The sequence below is a fragment of the Podarcis cretensis genome (genome assembly GCF_951804945.1).
Source record: "Podarcis cretensis genome assembly, chromosome: 2".
In the NCBI taxonomy this organism is placed as follows: domain Eukaryota; kingdom Metazoa; phylum Chordata; class Lepidosauria; order Squamata; family Lacertidae; genus Podarcis; species Podarcis cretensis.
The window spans coordinates 107,192,225-107,211,762 of record NC_137171.1 but is presented as its reverse complement, the minus strand read 5'-3'; the positions used below and the strand labels follow the sequence as shown (position 1 = coordinate 107,211,762).

General features: G+C 48.0%; 1 protein-coding gene across 8 annotated transcripts in view; it reads right to left on the bottom strand.

Moving 5' to 3' along the window:
- Positions 1-937: 937 nt before the first annotated feature.
- KLHDC8B (kelch domain containing 8B) overlaps positions 938-19,538 on the bottom strand; it is a 39,001-nt gene continuing 20,400 nt past the window's right edge. For all 8 annotated transcript variants that reach the window (XM_079963882.1, XM_079963880.1, XM_079963886.1 and 5 more), the window contains exons 4-7: positions 6,504-6,668; positions 5,347-5,571; positions 4,239-4,340; positions 938-2,209 (exon numbers count right to left, since the gene is read on the bottom strand). In XM_079963882.1, the coding sequence (XP_079820008.1) occupies positions 2,013-2,209; positions 4,239-4,340; positions 5,347-5,571; positions 6,504-6,668 (689 nt within the window). In that variant the 3' untranslated portion in view covers positions 938-2,012. The remainder of the gene's footprint in view (positions 2,210-4,238; positions 4,341-5,346; positions 5,572-6,503; positions 6,669-19,538) is intronic.

Sequence of the window (19,538 nt, the reverse complement as noted above, 5' to 3'; positions counted from 1 at the left end):
GAAGCAGAGGCAGGGAGGGCAAGAGGCTGCAGGAGAATCCCAGGAGTGTGACAAACTCCCCTTCCTGCTTGTCTCCAAGGTCATACAGGGCAATGCACAGGGCTGAACAGAAATTGCAGGTGGGCTGCTACAGTTTGAGGCTGCTTGGACAATGTCCGGTTAGAGGAGGAGACTGGCTGGATGTCGAGAAGCGGCAGGAGGCACCAGCTGGCGAACCCCCTAGGGAAGCCTCAGAGGAGGAAGGATCAGGGCACCGGGAATGGTGGTGGGACACTGAGGACAGGTCAGAAAATGAAGGAATGGTTGGCTGCTTTTTTTAAAAAGCAACAGGCATGAGCGAGAGGGAAGAGCCAAGGGCAGAAAGCAGTTCAGACTCAGCACATGAAGCTTCTCAGGAGCTTGCTAATTCGACTCTCTCTCCCCCCCCCCTTCTCCAAGAATATGCATGTGGCTGAACAATGAGCTTGCTCTTGCCTTAGTGTACGCCAACATGGGCAACCTCCGGAAGAGGAGGGGATCTTAGGGGGAAGTGGGAAACAGGAACTGTCAGTCCTGGCAACTCTGCTATGGAAGCTGGCCCTGCCTTGAGGCTTCTCTGCATTGTTTGCCGTTTTCTTGAATAAAGAATTAAATTTCCTGCTCCACTCTGCGTTTGAGTGCTGAGCTGCATCTGACAGATTGTGAGGACTGGGGAGAAGTAAAGCTGCTGTTGAGCCTTAACAACTTTGTCCAATGTGAGCTTTAAATCTGCCTTTCGGCACTCTTTCTCCCTCTCACCTATGTCCGGTGCTTGACTACCTGCTAGCAATTGATCTTACAATGACTGCTTGCCACCAGCAACAACAGCAGCTAAGAGTTAAGTGCAGACAGCAGCTTAGGCACATGGAGCACATCTCGGAACAAGACCCATTTTTAGGAGACAGAAAACCAGGAGAGAGAGAAAAAAAAATCCACTGGTTTTATTGGCATGAGGTGCTACACCACCTCCTAGGCACTGGGCTAGAGGGCACCTTATGTGCTACATGAGACACAGACCAAGTTAGGAACACACAAGAGGGTGTCGTGGCTGCACCCAGCCTTCCTGGAGTCAGCTCAGCTGTGCAGCGTAAAAGACATCAGCGCAAGGATAGCAATGGCAACTCAAAAGCAGAAACACTGGAGTGCCTGCTCCGCTTAGTGCCTGCACCTTCCACCGCTCCTCCCCAGAGCCTGCTGAGGAAACCTTGCTGTCCTTCGGAGTTAAGGGCCAGACCCACACAGCCCAATGAGCATGGCAAGAATGCAGGTGGAGCTGTGTCTTGGGCTGTATGGTGGCTTTACTGCTGCGTTCATCTCCCAGGCTCAACTTTGCGTGTCATCGCTCGCCCTTTTACCGGCAGCCTTAATAGCGGTGCAGTAGAATGTGAGCTGTCAATATAGCACTACCGATATCCGTTATACATGGCGAGTTTACGGAGTAGCATAAGCAAAGAGGAAGGAAAGGGGAGGGGAGGCCTGTGCCCCAGAGAGCTTACAATCTAAAGTTCAACAGCGGGACAGACAATGAAAGGGGAGGGTGCTGAATGGAGCGTTCCGGTTGGCCATCGCTCCGCCGCTTCAACCTGAGCACGGCGCAGCCCATATTCTCTCCATGTTCCTTTGGAGTCGGAAGGCTACGCGCAATGAAGAAGCCATGGCTGGGAAGCAGGAGACCTTCTGCGCCTGCTGTGGCACTGAGAAAGTAGTAGATCTTGCTTCGGCTTGCTGGGTGCGCTGCTAAGGCGCTTCGCCTGTGCCCTGCTGACAGTGCAGGGCTGCCCCAGTCTCTGAGTCTCTATGCTTTGCAAAGATGAAATGAGCTACTTGGAGAACAGCAAAGGGAAAGGTCACTGCTGCAGGGCGCCGCGCCAGCAACGGAGCACATGCTCTCCTCCCTGCTCCCTTGTACGCACGTCCCGTCACCGTCGTCGTCAGGCACTTTAGTCCTCTCGGCTTGTATTGGCAGAAGAAATCTCTCTACCGGCAAGCATCGCTCAGACGCCTTCCTGAAGGCACAGGGCCTCCACGGCGCTGCTGGGACCCTGGGCCACCCCTCCGATCACAAAGAGCAGGTTGGCAGCCTCCAAGCTGGAACAGGAGCAGCGGCCGGTGGGCATGGGCGGCAAGGGCTCCCATTTCTTCCTCGCCAAGTTAAATCCTTCCACGGATCCAAGAGCACTTGACTGGTTCCCTGCAAAGGGGGTGGGGGGAGAGGCGGATCCATGAGCCAAGCGGTAGTTGGTGTCAGCAATTGCAAAAAATAAAAAATCTGGCATCTCTAATGATTTCACTAGTACAAGAGTACACTATGGCTGAGCCAAGCTCCAAGGCAAACATCTCCCATGAACAACAATGGCACATCCTGCTGCAGCAGGAACGAAAGGTTTCGTTTACAGGCCTAGGGGATTTTTATGAAAGGCAGGGATTTGGAACTCAAACTGACGCCCGAAACAGTGCAAGTGGATCCTGGCATGCTTTCTCACAGCAGGCCTCTTTGCCAGCATCCCAGGACTGCCAGCTACACCGAGAGGGTGTGAATGAAAGCCAGAGACCCAATGCTGAAAGCATTCAGATGACACATTTTCAGGTAATTGCTCCCTCTAACTCTCATTCATTTCAAAGACAACCTTGTTGGAGTTTTGCAGTTTAACTTTTATGCCTTCTTTATTATTGTGTTTTGTGAGGACATCTAGGGTAGTGTTTAAGAAAGGCAAGAAAGTTGATAGAAAGAGGTTTCTGCAGAAAACAGAGGTCGCTAAAGGCACTCTCTCCCCATGCTCAGTCTCAGTGACATGTAGCAAAGCATTTAGCCCAGAGATGGGGAATCTTTGGCCCTCCCAATGGTGTCCAACTTCATTGGCCCCAGCCAGCATGGCCCATTGTCAAGGGATGATGGGATTTGTAGTCCAACAACATCTGGAAGGCAATATTTCCCATCCTTGAAACGGACCCTAAGGCATCGTGCAGCATGTATTTCCACTGAGAAAATGGCATGCAAAACTTACCTGTATCTAAGAAGATGAGTGAATCAGTGGCTGCCCTGATAGTTTGTGCAAGAGGTGGAGGATGAGCAAACTGCAACAATGCAGAGGAAAGACCTACAAGATTCAGTGCAGAAGGAAGGGAAGGCTCAACCCTCTGTATTTTCTCCTGCTGTAATGCCTGTCTCAATCATTCATGTTAGGTAGCAACATGGCCCCTCAACACATCCTTCCAAAGGTGTTTGGTTCTAGATATGTGTTCCTGACACAAATTGCAAAAATGGAAAACTGCCACCTTCTCCCTCACTTTGATTCTATCTACCAAAAGGCAGTTATCCTGTGTTTAGGGACAACTCAATTCCTGTTCATGTAATGGGCTAGTTCGCACATCACAGTAAGCCAAACTGAACTGCTCACATTGTTCCCATTTTGCCCTGCCCAGCCTGGAACAAAGAGCAACCAACCACAAGCCTTGGCTTAGTGTGACATGTGAACCAGCGCTCATGCGGTGCGCTCTATCACTTGTGCGCTGTTTGTTCCCGGTGAGCTGTGGCTTACGGCTGACCATGGTATGTGAAATGGGTTGGGCCAACTGCTGCCAAAATGGTAGCTTGCAGGGGAGGGAATACCTGAAAACGCTGTGCACACTGATGTAGTTGTACGAGAACTGCATTAGCCTTGATGTTCAGAAACAGAGTCAATACCCTGGTTTCCAGATGCAGGGGAAGCCATTTCTATAGCTTTCCTGGTTGGTGGAAGCAGTAAACCTCTGAATGCTATTTGATGGGAATTATAAGCCTTGCACTCAAGTCCTGCTTCTGAGTGACTGATTCCAAAACGCTTGGATTGGTCACTGTGAGAACAGGAAGTTGTATTAGATAGGACACTGGCCTGCTCCATCAGGCTGTTCTTATCTTCTCATAGTGCATAGAATAAGGGACTGTTGCAGGCTAATCCAGAACAGGAATGCAGAGAGAGCGAGCTGAACAACGAGGCAGAAAGGAGCAACTTCACAAATCAGATCCACGTCTCTCGGCAGGTAAGGGAAGATGACACACTTGAAAGAGATGGTGTAGGTCTACTTGTTTTAAGGAGTTGCATTCCATCCGACAAGCCCTCAAGCCCAGGGGCTTGATCTCACATGCAATCCAACATATCCCCAGCTTGGGACAAATTCTTGTGCATCTCCATCTTCCGCACACCTCAAGAGCACAGAAGTGGCCCATCTGCCACACTTACCAAGGCCGCCTGCTGCTACCACGCGGCCACCCAAGCGTCCAGCCACGAAGTCAGCCCTCTTGTCCCTCATGCGGATGGCGCGGCTCAGTCGATTCCAGGACCCTGGATGGGAGATGGCGGAGAGCAAGAACTCAGCTCACTGTGGAGGGAGAGGAACTAAGACCAAAGGGGACGACAACTCAGTTGGCCAAGAACCTTTGAATGCCAAGAAGGATCTTGACTAAAGGGCCCTAATTTGGGTATTTACATCTCTTGACATGGACAAGAGACGACTCACAATCCTTATCCACCCATCTTAAAGTAAAGGTAAAGGGACCCCTGACCATTAGGTCCAGTCGTGGCCGACTCTGGGGTTGCGGCGCTCATCTCGCTTTATTGGCCGAGGGAGCCAGCATACAGCTTCCGGGTCATGTGGCCAGCATGGCTAAGCCGCTTCTGGCGAACCAGAGCAGCACATGGAAATGCCGTTTACCTTCCCACCGGAGTGGTACCTATTTATCTACTTGCACTGTGACATGCTTTCAAACTGCTAGGTTGGCAGGAGCAGGGACCGAGCAACAGAAGGGCACATCGTTGCGGGGATTCGAACCGCCGACCTTCTGATTGACAAGTCCTAGGCTCTGTGGTTTATCCCACAGCGCCACCCGTGTCCCATCCACCCATCTTAAGCAGGGGCAGTTAATCTCAGGGAGCTCAGTTCCGTGTCTTCACTCACTCTGTGGTGAAATGTGATGCTGGATGATAGCCAGGGAAGGCCTTATGTCAGAGCTCATCAGCCTTTGGTGCCCAGATGTTATTGACCTGCAGTTCCCATCATCTTCAGCCATCTTAGCCTTCATACAAAGGGAAGTCTATTGCAAAGATGTTTTCAGCCAGGGGTGATGGGAGCTGCAGACCAACAACATGGAGAGGACCAGATTTCAAGAAGGCTGTCTTATATGGTATTGCCTGGGAAGTGAAAGTGTGACTAGGGCTGAAGCACAAGGAGTTGCTGAGTTGCTTAAGGCTGTTGTGCCATCACTTTCAGGCAAGAGTCGCTGTCAATCCACCGCAGTCTCTGCGTTAAACCCACTTTCCTTCAAACAGGCACAACATGACTCCAGCTCACCCTCCTCCAAGTCAAACATCTCCACAGTGTTGACAAAGTGGGGCCGGGAGTAGAAGTTGTGGGGTCCCGGCTGCTGCAGCCCTCCCAGGCTGAAAAAGCAGCTGTCCAACATGGCACAGCTGGCAAAGGCACGCCGGCTGGGCACACTCGGGTAGCGGGTCCAGCTCCTCACTTCCAGATCCAGGGCTTCAAAGGCCGTTACGGGCAGCTTGCCCTGCCTTCCTCCTGTGGGAAAAGGAAACGCCAAAATACTAGTTCGGCCACCCGTATTGGTTCCAAAGGGCAGTGGCTGAGGATTCTGGTGCAGAGAGAAAGGTCTGGGGACTAACAGAGCAACCCACACCATGTCTACTCGGATGTCAGTTCTGTCGGATTCAAGAGGGGTTACTTTTCAGGTAAGCGGGGTTACTCAGCCTCTCCACCTAACAGCTGATGTGCTTTCCTGCTTTCCTGTGTATCCTCCAAACTCCTGCTGGCCTCAGAGCTTCAATTCTAGTTGTGGATATTTTTGGATACAGTATTTTTGGTATGGATTGAAGAGAAAGCAGCAGAGAGGGCATTTAGAGGGTGCTCCCCACTTTACGCAACTCTGTTTATGCATGCAGGGGCCTGGAACATTACCTTGTAAGTAGGAGAGTCACCTGTACAGTGGTACCTCGGGTTAAGTACTTAATTCGTTCCGGAGGTCCGTTCTTAACCTGAAACTGTTCTTAACCTGAGGCACCACTTTAGCTAATGGGGCCTCCTGCTGCCGCCGCACTGCCGGAGCACGATTTCTGTTCTCATCCTGAAGCAAAGTTCTTAACCCGAGGTACTATTTCTGGGTTAGCGGAGTCTGTAACCTGAAGTGTATGTAACCTGAAGCACATGTAACCCGAGGTACCACTGTATAACAACTTGAGCCTACATTGGTGGGGTTCACAGCCTCAATACCCCAAAAGGCTATTGCTTCTCCCATAGCCACAGCTCTGGATTTCAGTAAAGATCCAGTAGGTCTCTCTCTCTCTTTCTCTGCTTGCTGCTTTTCATCTAAGCCACATCCCTCCCACTCTCAACTCTGGCTTTTGTCCTTCCCGGGATCTGTGAGCCGATTATAATGGTTTTAGTTCGCCCATCTAGCCGATTAGTCAACTAAGCATTGCTTTCTTGCTTCTTACCCATCACGTAGATCTTGCTCCCGTGCAAGAAAGTGGAGGCCCCATAGCAGGGGGTGGGCATAGAAGGCAGGGGCTGCCAGTGATCCTTTGCGAGGTCATACATTCGCACCAGAGCTTGAGGAGAGGTGTCTGCACCCATCCCACCTAGAGCATAGACGACACCATCTGGAAATGAAGAGGGAAGAGGCAGGTGAAGAGTTTGGATTTGATATCCCGCTTTCTCACTACCCGAAGGAGTCTCAAAGCGGCTAACATTCTCCTTTCCCTTCCTCCCCCCACAACAAACACTCTGGGAGGTGAGTGGGGCTGAGAGACTTCACAGAAGTGTGACTAGCCCAAGGTCACCCAGCAGCTGCATGTGGAGGAGCGGGGAATCGAACCCGGTTCACCAGATTACGAGAGTACCGCTCTTAACCACTACACCACACTGGCTCTGTGGTGACGGAGGCTGGCAGACAATGTTTAAAAAAAGCAGTGAGTGTACGTCAGGCACAGACAACATAACAAGGTCATAAAAATAGTCACTGCCGTGTGTAATCACTGTCTAGCTTCCGACAGTAACCAACCCAGAACACAAGAGTGAGAAGTGTAGAATAAATTACAAGGCACTGGAACAATATCTTTGGCTCTCCAGGTATTGGCCATGCTTGCTGGGGGTGATGGGCAGTGTCCCCACACCTGCACTAAAATAAGGACTCTGTGAAATTCAAAACATGACTAGCAGAGGCTGAAGGATATCCAAATCTTAAAGCAAAGGTGTCATACAAGGTCCAGGGGGCCAGTCAGGTCTTTTGAGGGCTGTTTAAGACCTGCGGCATTGCAGCACACTTCTTAGTAAACTGTCTTAAAGGTCAGGGACATGGATGCCTTTAACAGACAGTAGGACAAATTCACCAAGGCTGCCGTTGCATGCCACAGCCATGCGCTATATATGTTTTACCATAATATATTTTAATTATAACCATGTTATGAATATTCAAGAACAGAGAATGCATCAGAACAAGCTGGAACTACTTCTACTTTTCCGAACGTTAGCATCTTAAGGGAGTTTTGTAGTAAAAAATTGTTGCAATATACAGCTACCTACTCACACTTGCGTTCATGAAAGGGCTAACCTGAGTATACTGTTTTATGTTGCACCTTGCTCTGGGATTTGTTCAAAAAGAGGGTTATAAATATATGCATATATTTTAAATTCTGTGTGTGTGTTGGCAACCCATGCCACAGGTCAAGAGTGGGGAACCTACACCCCTTCTCCAGAATCTCATTAGTCTAATAATAATATAATTTATTATTTATACCGCGCCCAACTGGCTGGGTTTTCCCAGCCACTCTGGGCAGCTCCCAACATAATATTAAACAAAATAAAACATCAAACATTAAAAACTTCCCTAAACAGGTCTGCCTTCAGATGTCTTCTAAAAGTCAGATAGTTATTTATTTCCTTGACATCTGATGGGAGGGCGTTCCACAGGGCGAGCGCCACTACCGAGAAGGCCCTCTGCCTGGTTGCCTGTAACTTCTCGCAGTGAGGGAACCGCCAGAAGGCCCTCGGAGCTGGACCTCAGGGTCTGGGCTGAATGAGGGGGGTGGAGATGGTTGTGATGAGGGAGCTGTAGTTCAGCAGTATCTGGAGGGCCAATATGGGAGCAGCAAGAGGGGGCAGCTCGCCCCCCCATCAAGTAAAAGGTAAAGGTAAAGGTACCCCTGCCCATACGGGCCAGTCTTGACAGACTCTGGGGTTGTGCGCCCATCTCACTTAAGAGGCCAGGGGCCAGCGCTGTCCGGAGACACTTCCGGGTCACGTGGCCAGCGTGACATCGCTGCTCTGGCCAGAGCCAGAGCCGCACACGGAAACGCCGTTTACCTTCCCGCTGGTAAGCGGTCCCTATTTATCTACTTGCACCCGGAGGTGCTTTCGAACTGCTAGGTTGGCAGGCGCTGGGACCGAGCAGCGGGAGCGCACCCCGCCGCAGGGATTCGAACGGCCGACCTTTCGATCGGCAAGTCCTAGGCGCTGAGGCTTTAACCCACAGCGCCACCTGCGTCCCTCCCGATCAAGTAGGGCAATACAAATAATTAATTGACCAATCACTTTGGTTCTGTCCCCCCAACAAAAGTCCTGCCCCCCACAAAGTCCTGCCACCCCCCAACAAAAATCCAGGCTCCACTCATGGCTGCATCCCTGCTATAGATTAATAATAATAATAATAATAATAATAATAATAATAATAATAATAATAATTTATTATTTATACCCTGTCCATCGGGCTGGGTTTCCCCAGCCACTCTGGGCAGCTTCCAATGAAGTATTAAAATACAGTGGTCTGTTAAACATTAAAAGCTTCCCTAAACAGGGCTGCCTTCAGATGTCTTCTAAAAGTCAGGTAGTTGTTCTTCTCTTTGACATCTGGTGGGAGGGTGTTCCACAGGGCGGGGGCCACTACCGAGAAGGCCCTCTGCCTGGTTCCCATCGTTCTCCCCCTCTAAGGCGATCAGATGGAATGGAGGAGGAAGACTGCTGCAGAAGCAGGAATTCTGACACACAGAACTTTTCTCTCGCCTCTGCGCAATAAGCTGCAGCTCCCCAATCCCATCTGATACAGAGCTGTCAAAGATAATGAAGTTCTGTCTCCGGCATCTGCACTCTTCTTTTTCTCTTGCAAAACCAAGCACTGTTGCATTCATGTCCTGCTTGCGGGTTTCTAATAGGCATCTAGTCAGTCACTGTGAGATGGGCCTGATCCAGCAGTATTCATATTATGTTAATATAGTGTTTTTTTCTTTGATTGCACTGTTAAGTCCTTCATTCCTGTTGAATCATCATACATCTATCCTTTTGGTGAAATAAACCAGCACCTTTTAATGGGCTCCCCTCACCGCACATTTAACGCCTTTGACCTTTCAGCTAAGTTACTTTTTAAAAAGAAAAAAAGTATTTAATAGCCCTCCAGAAGATTTGGTGAGCTCCATAGCCCAGGTAAATCGGTAAACAAAAGTAGCGGCTTCTCCTTGTCACTTATTACAGATCCCTGCTTCAAAATCATCCTGCAGTTTGTGGCAAACCTACCAGTTTACCCCGAGGTTTTGAGCGGATAAAGCAATAAAGCTGGGGGAACTCAACCCCCGTGTGATCTGGTGTGCTGAATCACGTTCTGGAGTGTAACTGGATTGGGAACGAAGGGGAAGCTGGAAGCAGCCCTTAGGATTTGTCAGTAAAAGCTGACAATCGGGGGGGGGGGGGAGAGATAGATGTGAGCCAAGGTTAGGAAAAAGGCCTACAAGATGAGAAGTTTCTGGGTGAAAATAATTAAAATAAGGGGTGTGGGAATAAGTTGACATTGCTGCACTCACTATCAAGCTTAGCTCGATATTTATTTTTCCTCCCTCCCTGAGCGCTCAAGTTGATTCTAATCCGTCTCCCATGGCATTCACCTTTTAAGGCTTCCACTGCCCATTCGGAAGGTGGGGAAGTACAGTGGTACCTCGGGTTAGGTACTTAATTCGTTCTGGAGGTCCGTACTTAACCTGAAACTGTTCTTAACCTGAAGCACCACTTTAGCTACTGGGGCCTCCTGCTGCCGCCGGAGCACGATTTCTGTTCTCATCCTGAAGCAAAGTTCTTAACCCAAGGTACTATTTCTGGGTTAGCGGAGTATGTAACCTGAAGCGTATGTAACCTGAAGCATATGTAACCTGAGGTACCACTGTATTCATGGGGAAATCAAGACACTAGCTTCCCAAGTGACCCCACACTGAGCAAGAAGAGTCCTTTATCTCATACTTCCATCGTCCCACCTCCACCAAGCATAGCTGTCAACTTTTCCCTTTTCTCGCGAGGAATCCTATTCGGAATAAGGGAATTTCCCTTAAAAAAAGGGGAAAGTTGACAGCTATGCCACCAAGACACTGTCCTCTGGCAGGCCCCCCAGGACCTGCCCGTCCCCAAACAAGGCCCCCACCTACTTCCCAACGTGATCAGCAACGAACATCTCAGGGATACCAGGCAATCACATTGAATTATACTCGCCGCGTTGTATCCCTGGAGACGCCATGGCAACCCAGCCATGCTGCCAAGTTCTGCTTCCCGTGTAGCCTGCCCACCGTTCTGCAGACAGCAGACTCAGAGACACGCCCATCTCCAAATCTGAGATTGGGGGGACTGCAGCAGAATCAGTTATGTCGGGACCGTCATATTTCTTGCAGATATACACTCGTTCTCTTTCTCTTCCTGCGTTCCTCCCCAACCCCCAGTGCGCAGGGCTGGTGGGTGCAGGTGGGAGAGGTGATGGTGACCAAAAGGGTACAATCTTCTTGTTCCAGATCCCAGTAGAGGCCTGGGAACAGTAGGTTTCCGAGCACAATTCAAAGTGTTGGTGCTGACCTTTAAAGCCCTAAGTAAACAGCCTTGGCCCAGTACAGTGGGACCTCTGGTAACAAACTTAATTTGTTCCGGAGGTCCATTCTTAACCTGAAACTGTTCTTAACCTGAAGCACCACTTTAGCTAATGGGGCCTCCTGCTGCCGCCGCGCCACCAGAGCACGATTTCTCTTCTCATTCTGAAGCAAAGTTCTTAACCCGAGGTACTATTTCTGGGTTAGCAGAGTCTGTAACCTGAAGCGTCTGTAACCTGAAGCATATGTAACCTGAAGTGTATGTAACCTGAGGTACTGCTGTATACCTGAAGGAGCGTCTCCACCCCCATTGTTCAGCCCGGACACTGAGGTCCAGCGCCAAGGGCCTTCTGGAGGTTCCCTCACTGCGAAAAGTGAGGCTACAGGGAACCAGGCAGAGGGCCTTCTCAGTGGTGGCGCCCGCCCTGTGGAACACCCTCCCATCAGATGTCAAGGAAATAGCCAACCATCTGACTTTTAGAAGACATCTGAGGCAGTCCTGGTTAGGGAGGTTTTTAACGTTTGGTGTTTTATCACATTTTTAATATTCAGCTGGGAGCTGCCCAGAGTGTCTGGTGAAACCCAGCCAGGTGGGTGGGGTATAAATAATAAATTATTATTGTTATTAGACTGGATGAGGAAACTTTAGGTCTGGGGTCTGGGTGCAATCCTCTAGGCCCTCTCCACAAACCTCACCTGCTCCCTAGGCTTCAGCACCTCTCATGTGTCCTTCCCTGCACCTTCCTCAAATGTCTTTGCCTGGCTGGAATATGTCATCAAATGGCAACGATGCTGCTTGCTTGCTTGCTTGCTTGAGAGTGTATGTGTGGAAAGAAACCTCTGGCTTTTGCGTGGCTGGAACATAGCTTACTGCTCAAAGGTAAAATCTGTGGAACTCCTTCAACACAGAGTTGCCCCCAGCAGTTTCAACTACGTATACAGCCAATGCTAAAAACAACCTGCTTTAACCGGGCCTTTAACCCTTGATATGTTTCTAGGACCTATCTTGTTCCTTGGACTGTGATTCACTTTAACTGATTCAATATTGTTGTTATCCTCACAGTAATTTATTAATAAAGGTAAAGGGACCCCTGACCATTAGGTCCAGTCGTGACCGACTCTGGGGTTGCGGCGCTCATCTCGCTTTACTGGCCAAGGCAGCCGGCGTACAGCTTCCGGGTCATGTGGCCAGCATGACTAAGCCGCTTCTGGCAAACCAGAGCAGCGCACGGAAATGCTGTTTACCTTCCCGCCGGAGCGGTACCTATTTATCTACTTGCACTTTGACGTGCTTTCGAACTGCTAGGTTGGCAGGAGCTGGGACTGAGCAAGGGGAGCTCACCCCATTGCGGGGATTCGAACCGCCGACCTTCTGATCAGCAAGTCCTAGGCTCTGTGGTTTAACCCACAGCGCCACCTGCGTCCCCACCAATTTACTAATAACTTGCTGCTATTAGTAAATTTATTGCCCACCCTTTCGCCAAGCAGGTCCCAGGGCGAGTTGCGAGAATTTAAAATTCAGGATTAAAAACAGTTAAAACAGACGGCAGTCACGGAATACTGAGTTTTAAATTGCTGTAACCTGTTCTGTGACCTGCTGGTCAAGGAAAATAGAACCCAAATATGAAAAAAAGATTAAAAGGCATGTCTAGAGCAATTAAATTCTAGACAATTAAGGATATAGCATTCAGGCCATTAGAGTTTTTGAATTGTTAACTCTGTGAAGTTGAGATCGATAGACATGTACTGTCTGGCTGTAATGTAAAAATTATTAAATGGACTGAATAAAATCAATGCGCCGACCCATGTTGGGGAGCCACAGATCAATGGAAGAGCACCTGCTTTGCATATATAAAGGTCCCAAGTTTAATAGTTCACATCTCCACTTAAAATGTTGGTTGGGTTGGTGAATCGTTTGTCTGAGCACCTTAGGGCTGATATGACCAGTTGTATTCATGTTTTTTAAAAATTGGGTTTATGATTATTTCACCTTCACATCGAAAGTTGTGGCTTTCTCATTTCTGCTGTTAAGAGTTGCGGTGACTTCTCCAGCTGCTAGGTGCCGTGTGCACATCAACAGCAGGGATGTGGCAAAGTGTGCAATAGCTGTTTTTCAACAGCAAACTACTGGATATAGTTGAATAAGCTTGCTTGGAGCAGTGTGCTAAAAATCAGTGTACCTTTGCTTTCGTTTTTAAAGGAGCCAGTATATTGCTTTTGAAAAAGACTTCGATAATATTACCTCTTTACATTTTACATTGCATTTTAATGTCACCCTCAATTTTTTTCCTTCCCCCCATCTTTATTCGCACAACAACCCTGCAAGGTGGAGCTGGCTGACAGTGACTAGCTCAGGGTCTCCCAGTGAGCTTCATGGCTCTAGTCTGAGACTCTAGACACTACCTCACACTGACTCTCTTTCACCTATGTATATATTGGGGATCTAAGTCAAATCCCTTATGAATACACAGTGGAAGTGAGGAACAGGTTTAAGGATTTAGATTTGGTGGACAGAGTGCCTGAAGAACTATGGATGGAGGCTCGTAACATTATACAGGAGGCAGCAACGAAAACCATCCCAATGAAAAGGAAATGCAAGAAAGCAAAGTGGCTGTCCAATGAGGCCTTACAAATAGCGGGGGAGAGAAGGCAAGCAAAATGCAAGGGAGATCGTGAAACATACAGGAAATTGAATGCAGATTTCCAAAGAATAGCAAGGAGAGACAAGAAGACCTTCTTAAACAAGCAATGCAAAGAAATAGAGGAAAGCAATAGAATGGGAAGAACCAGAGATCTGTTCAAGAAAATTGGAGATATGAAAGGAACATTTCGTACAAAGATTTCCATAATAAAGGACAAAAGTGGAAAGGACCTAACAGAAGCAGAAGACATCAAGAAGAGGTGGCAAGAATACACAGAGGAATTATACCAGAAAGAAACGGATGTCTCATATACCCCAGGCAGTGTGGTTGCTGACCTTGAGCCAGACATCCTGGAGAGTGAAGTCAAATGGGCCTTAGAAAGCACTGCAAATAACAAGGCCAGTGGAAGTGATGGTATTCCAGCTGAACTATTTAAAATTTTAAAAGATGATGCTGTTAAGGTGCTACACTCAATATGCCAGCAAGTTTGGAAAACTCAGCAGTGGCCAGAAGATTGGAGAAGATCAGTCTACATCCCAATCCCAAAGAAGGGCAGTGCCAAAGAATGCTCCAACTATCGCACAATTGCACTAATTTCTCACGCTAGCAAGGTTATGCTTAAAATTCTACAAGGAAGGCTCAAGCAGTATGTGGACCGAGAACTCCCAGAAGTGCAAGCTGGATTTAGAAGAGGCAGAGGAACCAGAGACCAAATTGCAAACATGCGCTGGATTATGGAGAAAGCTAGAGAGTTCCAGAAAGACATTTACTTCTGCTTCATTGACTATGCAAAAGCCTTTGACTGTGTCGACCATGGCAAACTATGGCAAGTTCTTAAAGAAATGGGAGTGCCTGATCACCTCATCTGTCTCCTGAGAAATCTCTATGTGGGACAAGAAGCTACAGTTAGAACTGGATATGGAACAACTGACTGGTTCAAAATTGGGAAAGGAGTACGACAAGGCTGCATTTTGTCTCCCTGCTTATTTAACTTATATGCAGAATTCATCATGCGAAAGGCTGGGCTGGATGAATCCCTAGCCGGAATTAAGATTGCCGGAAGAAATATCAACAACCTCAGATATGCAGATGACACAACCTTGATGGCAGAAAGTGAGGAGGGCAACCCGCAGCATTCGCAACCCGCGTCTCCGCATGTTGTAATTCAGCTCTTCTGCGCATGTGCAAAGTGTGATTTTAGCACTTCTGCGCATGCCTGACTGCCGAAACCCGGAAGTAACCCATTCTGGTACTTCCGGGTTTCAGCTGTCTGTAACCTGAAAAAACGCAACCGGAAGCGTCCGTAACTCGAGGTATGACTGTACTGTACTGTTTATGCTGAGTGGCAGCAGCTCTGTAGGATCTCCAGCCTTACCAGGAGACACCAGGGATTGAACTTGGGACCATCTGCATGCAAGGCAGATGCTTTTCCACTGAACCATCATGACCCTTCCTGGCAATGACCTCCAGAGATGATCTCCAAGGTCCCTTTCAACTTCGTAACGCTAGGGTTCTCTGAGCAGTGTCAGCAGTAGGAACAAGCTCTCCCCCTCTCCTCCCGTACCAAGCAGCTCTGAGAAAGGGGTTGATCTTGCTCAGAGAGGGTTCTGCTAACCAAAAAAGTTTGTTTTACACTCGCCGCGAAGGAAAGTGACAAGTTTAGGAATCCCCCGCTCTTCAGAGTCTCAAAAATGTGGCTATTCAACTCATGCATTTGACGAAAGTGTTAGCCCTGACTTGGCTGGTGTACTTAGTATACTGTCTGCTTTTACTTTGACATTTGCATTTAAATGAAATATTGCCCTTTGTGTTTTAATGCTGCTCCTCGCTCTGTTCACACAATGAAGAGTGGGTTAGAAATAAACAAATTGGAAGGATTCAACCTAGCGATAAGGGGGACTATTCCATCAGCTCAAACATTTCAACCTGCCAGAGGCAATGATGTGCCCTCTCCTCCCCCAGCGTGCTAATCTGGTGGGTTCCCCTGGACCCTCTTTTCTCCAAGCCAATTTGGGGTGGGGTCGGTGGGAGGAGAAAAGCCTTGTTGTGCTAGCAGAGGTCCTTGTACTGGCTTCCGCTAGCAGGGCTCATTAGTTGAATCTGGCCCATTGAGATTACAGGTATCCCCCCTCCCCAACTGACTCGTACCACTGTATTCCTCTTTAGAATCATAGAATCATAGAGTTGGAAGAGACCACAAGGGCCATCGAGTCCAACCCCCTGCCAAGCAGGAAACACCATCAGAGCACTCCTGACATATGGTTGTCAAGCCTCTGCTTAAAGACCTCCAAAGAAGGAGACTCCACCACACTCCTTGGCAGCAAATTCCACTGTTGAACAGCTCTTACTGTCAGGAAGTTCTTCCTAATGTTTAGGTGGAATCTTCTTTCTTGTAGTTTGGAACCATTGCTCCATGTCCGCTTCTCTGGAGCAGCAGAAAACAACCTTTCTCCCTCCTCTATGTGACATCCTTTTATATACTTGAACATGGCTATCATATCACCCCTTAACCTCCTCTTCTCCAGGCTAAACATGCCCAGCTCCCTTAGCCGTTCCTCATAAGGCATCGTTTCCAGGCCTTTGACCATTTTGGTTGCCCTCCTCTTTAGCTTATATGCTCTGCAAATAAAAGCTTTTTTGAATATTTTAACAAGTGTTTGGACATGGTTTTAATTTCAAGGGTAGGAGTCAGTGTTGCACATGATATTGGCTTCCCAGATGCAACTGTAATCAACTGAAAATTGCTACGGATTTAAAACGGCAGTGAAATCTATTTTAATGTTTTGCAATAGGGTAGCGCGGGGAGGGGAGAAGAGTTCTTGAACATAACAACCACAAAAACCACCCAAATATGGGCAAGAATAGTTTTTAAAGCCATGGTGGTCATAAATTTCCCTGGACACACATGCTTCTCCTTCCTAGTTTATCCTCGCAACAACGCGGTGAGGTTGAGAAGCAACGATGGGCTCAGGATCACTCAGTGAGCTTAGCGGCTGACCAGATCCACTCCCTCATTCCCTTCTGGATCACATCGGGTACCTGCATAATGGAAATGCAGCCCGGCTGAAGTTGCCCCAGATTCCGATTGACACTGAAGCTATTGGGTGCCTCTTTGAACTCCTGCGATACGCAATGAACAAAAGCCAGCGGACAGAGCTGCGTGTTTTGATCTCGCCTGGAAATTGCACCCAAACAGAGCAGTGATGAAAGGCATCAGCGCTTTATGCTTTTCTGTGCCGCTTGTGTAATACATTTCACCGAGCAAGAATTTTATCTTAAAGGGTATCAAGTTTGCGCTCACATTTTGAAGCAAGGGACAGCCCGGACAACATATTTACAAACTTCCTTTTTTAAAATGGGCCTTACAGCCCCAAATATTTGGCCACAGTAGCTCAGTGTGTGGAGCAGGTACAAAAGTTCCCACATTCCCAAACAGTGGTGGTGTCGTGGTTAAGAGTGTTGGACCAGGTCCTGGGTTCAAATCTTCACTTGGCCATTGTAGAGTCTGAAGGGGCCACAAGGATCATAGAGTCCAACTCCCTGCAGAGCAGGAATCTTTTGCCCAATGTGGGGCTCAAAGCCACAACCTTAAGATTGAGAGTCTCATGCTATACCAGTGAAGCTCTCAAGGTGACCTTGTGCCAGTCGCTAACTTTCAGCTTTACCTATGTCACAGGGTTGTGGTGGGGATTAAATGGGGAGCAGGGTGGGGGTACCATGTAAGAAACCTTGAGCTCCTTTAAGCACTTAGGGTGCTAACTGGCTGGCCTTTGTGGCAATCAATACCACATAACACTGATTCTGAGAGATCTGCATTGGCTCCCAGTACATTTCCGAGCACAATTCAAAGTGTTGGTGCTGACCTTTAAAGCCCTAAACGGCCTCGGTCCTGTATACTGAAGGGGCGTCTCCGCCCCCATCATTCAGCCTGGACACTGAGGTCCAGCGCTGAGGGCCTTCTGGCGGTTCCCTCATTGCAAGAAGTAAGGTTACAGGGAACCAGACAGAGGGCCTTCTCGGTAGTGGCGCCTGTCCTGTGGAACGCCCTCCCACCAGATGTCAAAGAGAAAAGCAACTACCAAACTTTTAGAAGACATCTGAAGGCAGCCCTGTTCAGGGAAGTTTTTAATATTTAACACTGTACTTTTTTTAACACTTGATTGGGAGCCGCCCAGAGTGGCTGGGGAGACTCAGCCAGATGGGTGGGGTATAAATCATCATCATCATCATCATCATCATCATCATCATGAAGCCACTTCCCCTTCCTAGCTTGTAGCTATGTTTCGAGCAGAAAATAAATAAATCGGGAAGCTGCCTTGTAAAGAGTCAAACTTCCAGTCCAACTATCTCTGCATTGGGTACGGTGAATGGCAGCAGCTCTCCTGGGTTTCAAGAAAGAGACATCTCTAGCCTTACCTCACCTAGAGATACTGGGGAATTTATTTATTTATTTATTCAATTTATTGCGTGTGGAGGGTGGGAATACATAATGAATTATTATTGTTTAGGGAAGTTTTTAATGTCTGAGGCTGTATTGTTTTTAATATAAGGTTGGAAGCCGCCCAGAGTGGCTGGGGAAACCCAGCCAGATAGGCGAGGGATTAAATAATAAATTATTATTATTATAAATCACCCATGTGGTGGAAGCGATGCTTTGTCCAAACCTGGAGTAAAGGTTTGTTTCCCCCCCTCCCCCCCCCAAGAACAAACCTTGGTTACAGGCTCATGATTTCTTTGGAAGGGAGACAAACCATAAGCCCAGGTTGAGACAGAACGCTAAGACAAACCATGGATTAGCTTCCTGGTATTGCAGCAGCAGAAAGGGCTAAAGCAGGCGCAGTTTATACTCCATGCATCAGCACACTGTGAATTCACCTTTAAACCACATTTAGGCTTGACTGTGGTTTAAAGTGAGGTCCGGCATAAATGAATTAACTGAGTTCAGGTTCTCGTGGAAAACAACTAAGTGCCAAATGTTTTTTAAAGAGAAAAACTTTCTGCGATTGCATGAAATATCAGCGGCTATGTTTGCTAGCATCAGATGAGTAAAAAAAAACAAAAACAGCCCAGAAAAGTAACACGTACACTTAAAATTCTTAGTGATGAAACTATTGTCTTCATGCCTATCAGACAAGGCTTCTGAATCTATTCCTGATTGTATGAAACACTGAAGTTTTAGGGTGGTTTAAAAAGAAAGAAAGAAAAGAAAACAAGGAAAGGGAAGAGGAAAGAGATAAGCAAAGAACTAAAAGGACTGCAACCAGCTCCAAAGACAACAGAGAGAAAATTGACACGCACACTAAAAAAGACTCCGAAAATGGAGAACAGATACCCTAAAAAATTCTAAGCATGTCAAGCTTTTAATAAGCAATGTCTTCAGCTGCAGAAACTGCTAACTGCATATTACAAGGGAGGTTGTGAGTGCCAAGCTACACATTACGTGGGCAATTGATGAGCAGATCTTCTGTTTCAGGGTGGGGTGGGGGATTTAACTTTACAGCAGCTGTGGAAGGCTCCCAAATCTTATCAGAGCAGCAATACTGGGTGAGGGAGTATTATACCCTTCCACACTTGTTCCATCTATTTTTCCGATCTAAATTACCTCTCCTGTAGCTGTTGTTAAGTCCTGTAGGAGAGGAGAAACAGCCCAACCCGCCCCCCCCCCCGCAGGGCTAACAAGATCTTAAGGGCGTACAATTTTGGTGGAGGAAGTGCGGGGGGGGGAGAGGTTTAGACACCCTCTTTCCCAGCACCTGGTCTCCAATCAAACTGGCAGGCTCCTTCAGCAGCATTGCATCAAAACCAGCAATGTTCGTTTTATTTATTTAAAAGCATTCTTATCGCTCTCTTCAGCAGAAAAGACTCTTAAGAGCTGCTTACGGAGAAATAAGAAATAACAATAAAGCCCCTGTCCTCGGGCTTATGAGCTGAAAGACATGGCACAGAAAGAAAGGGTGATGGGGAGGGAAGAGGAAAGCAATGGAGCTCAGGCATCAAT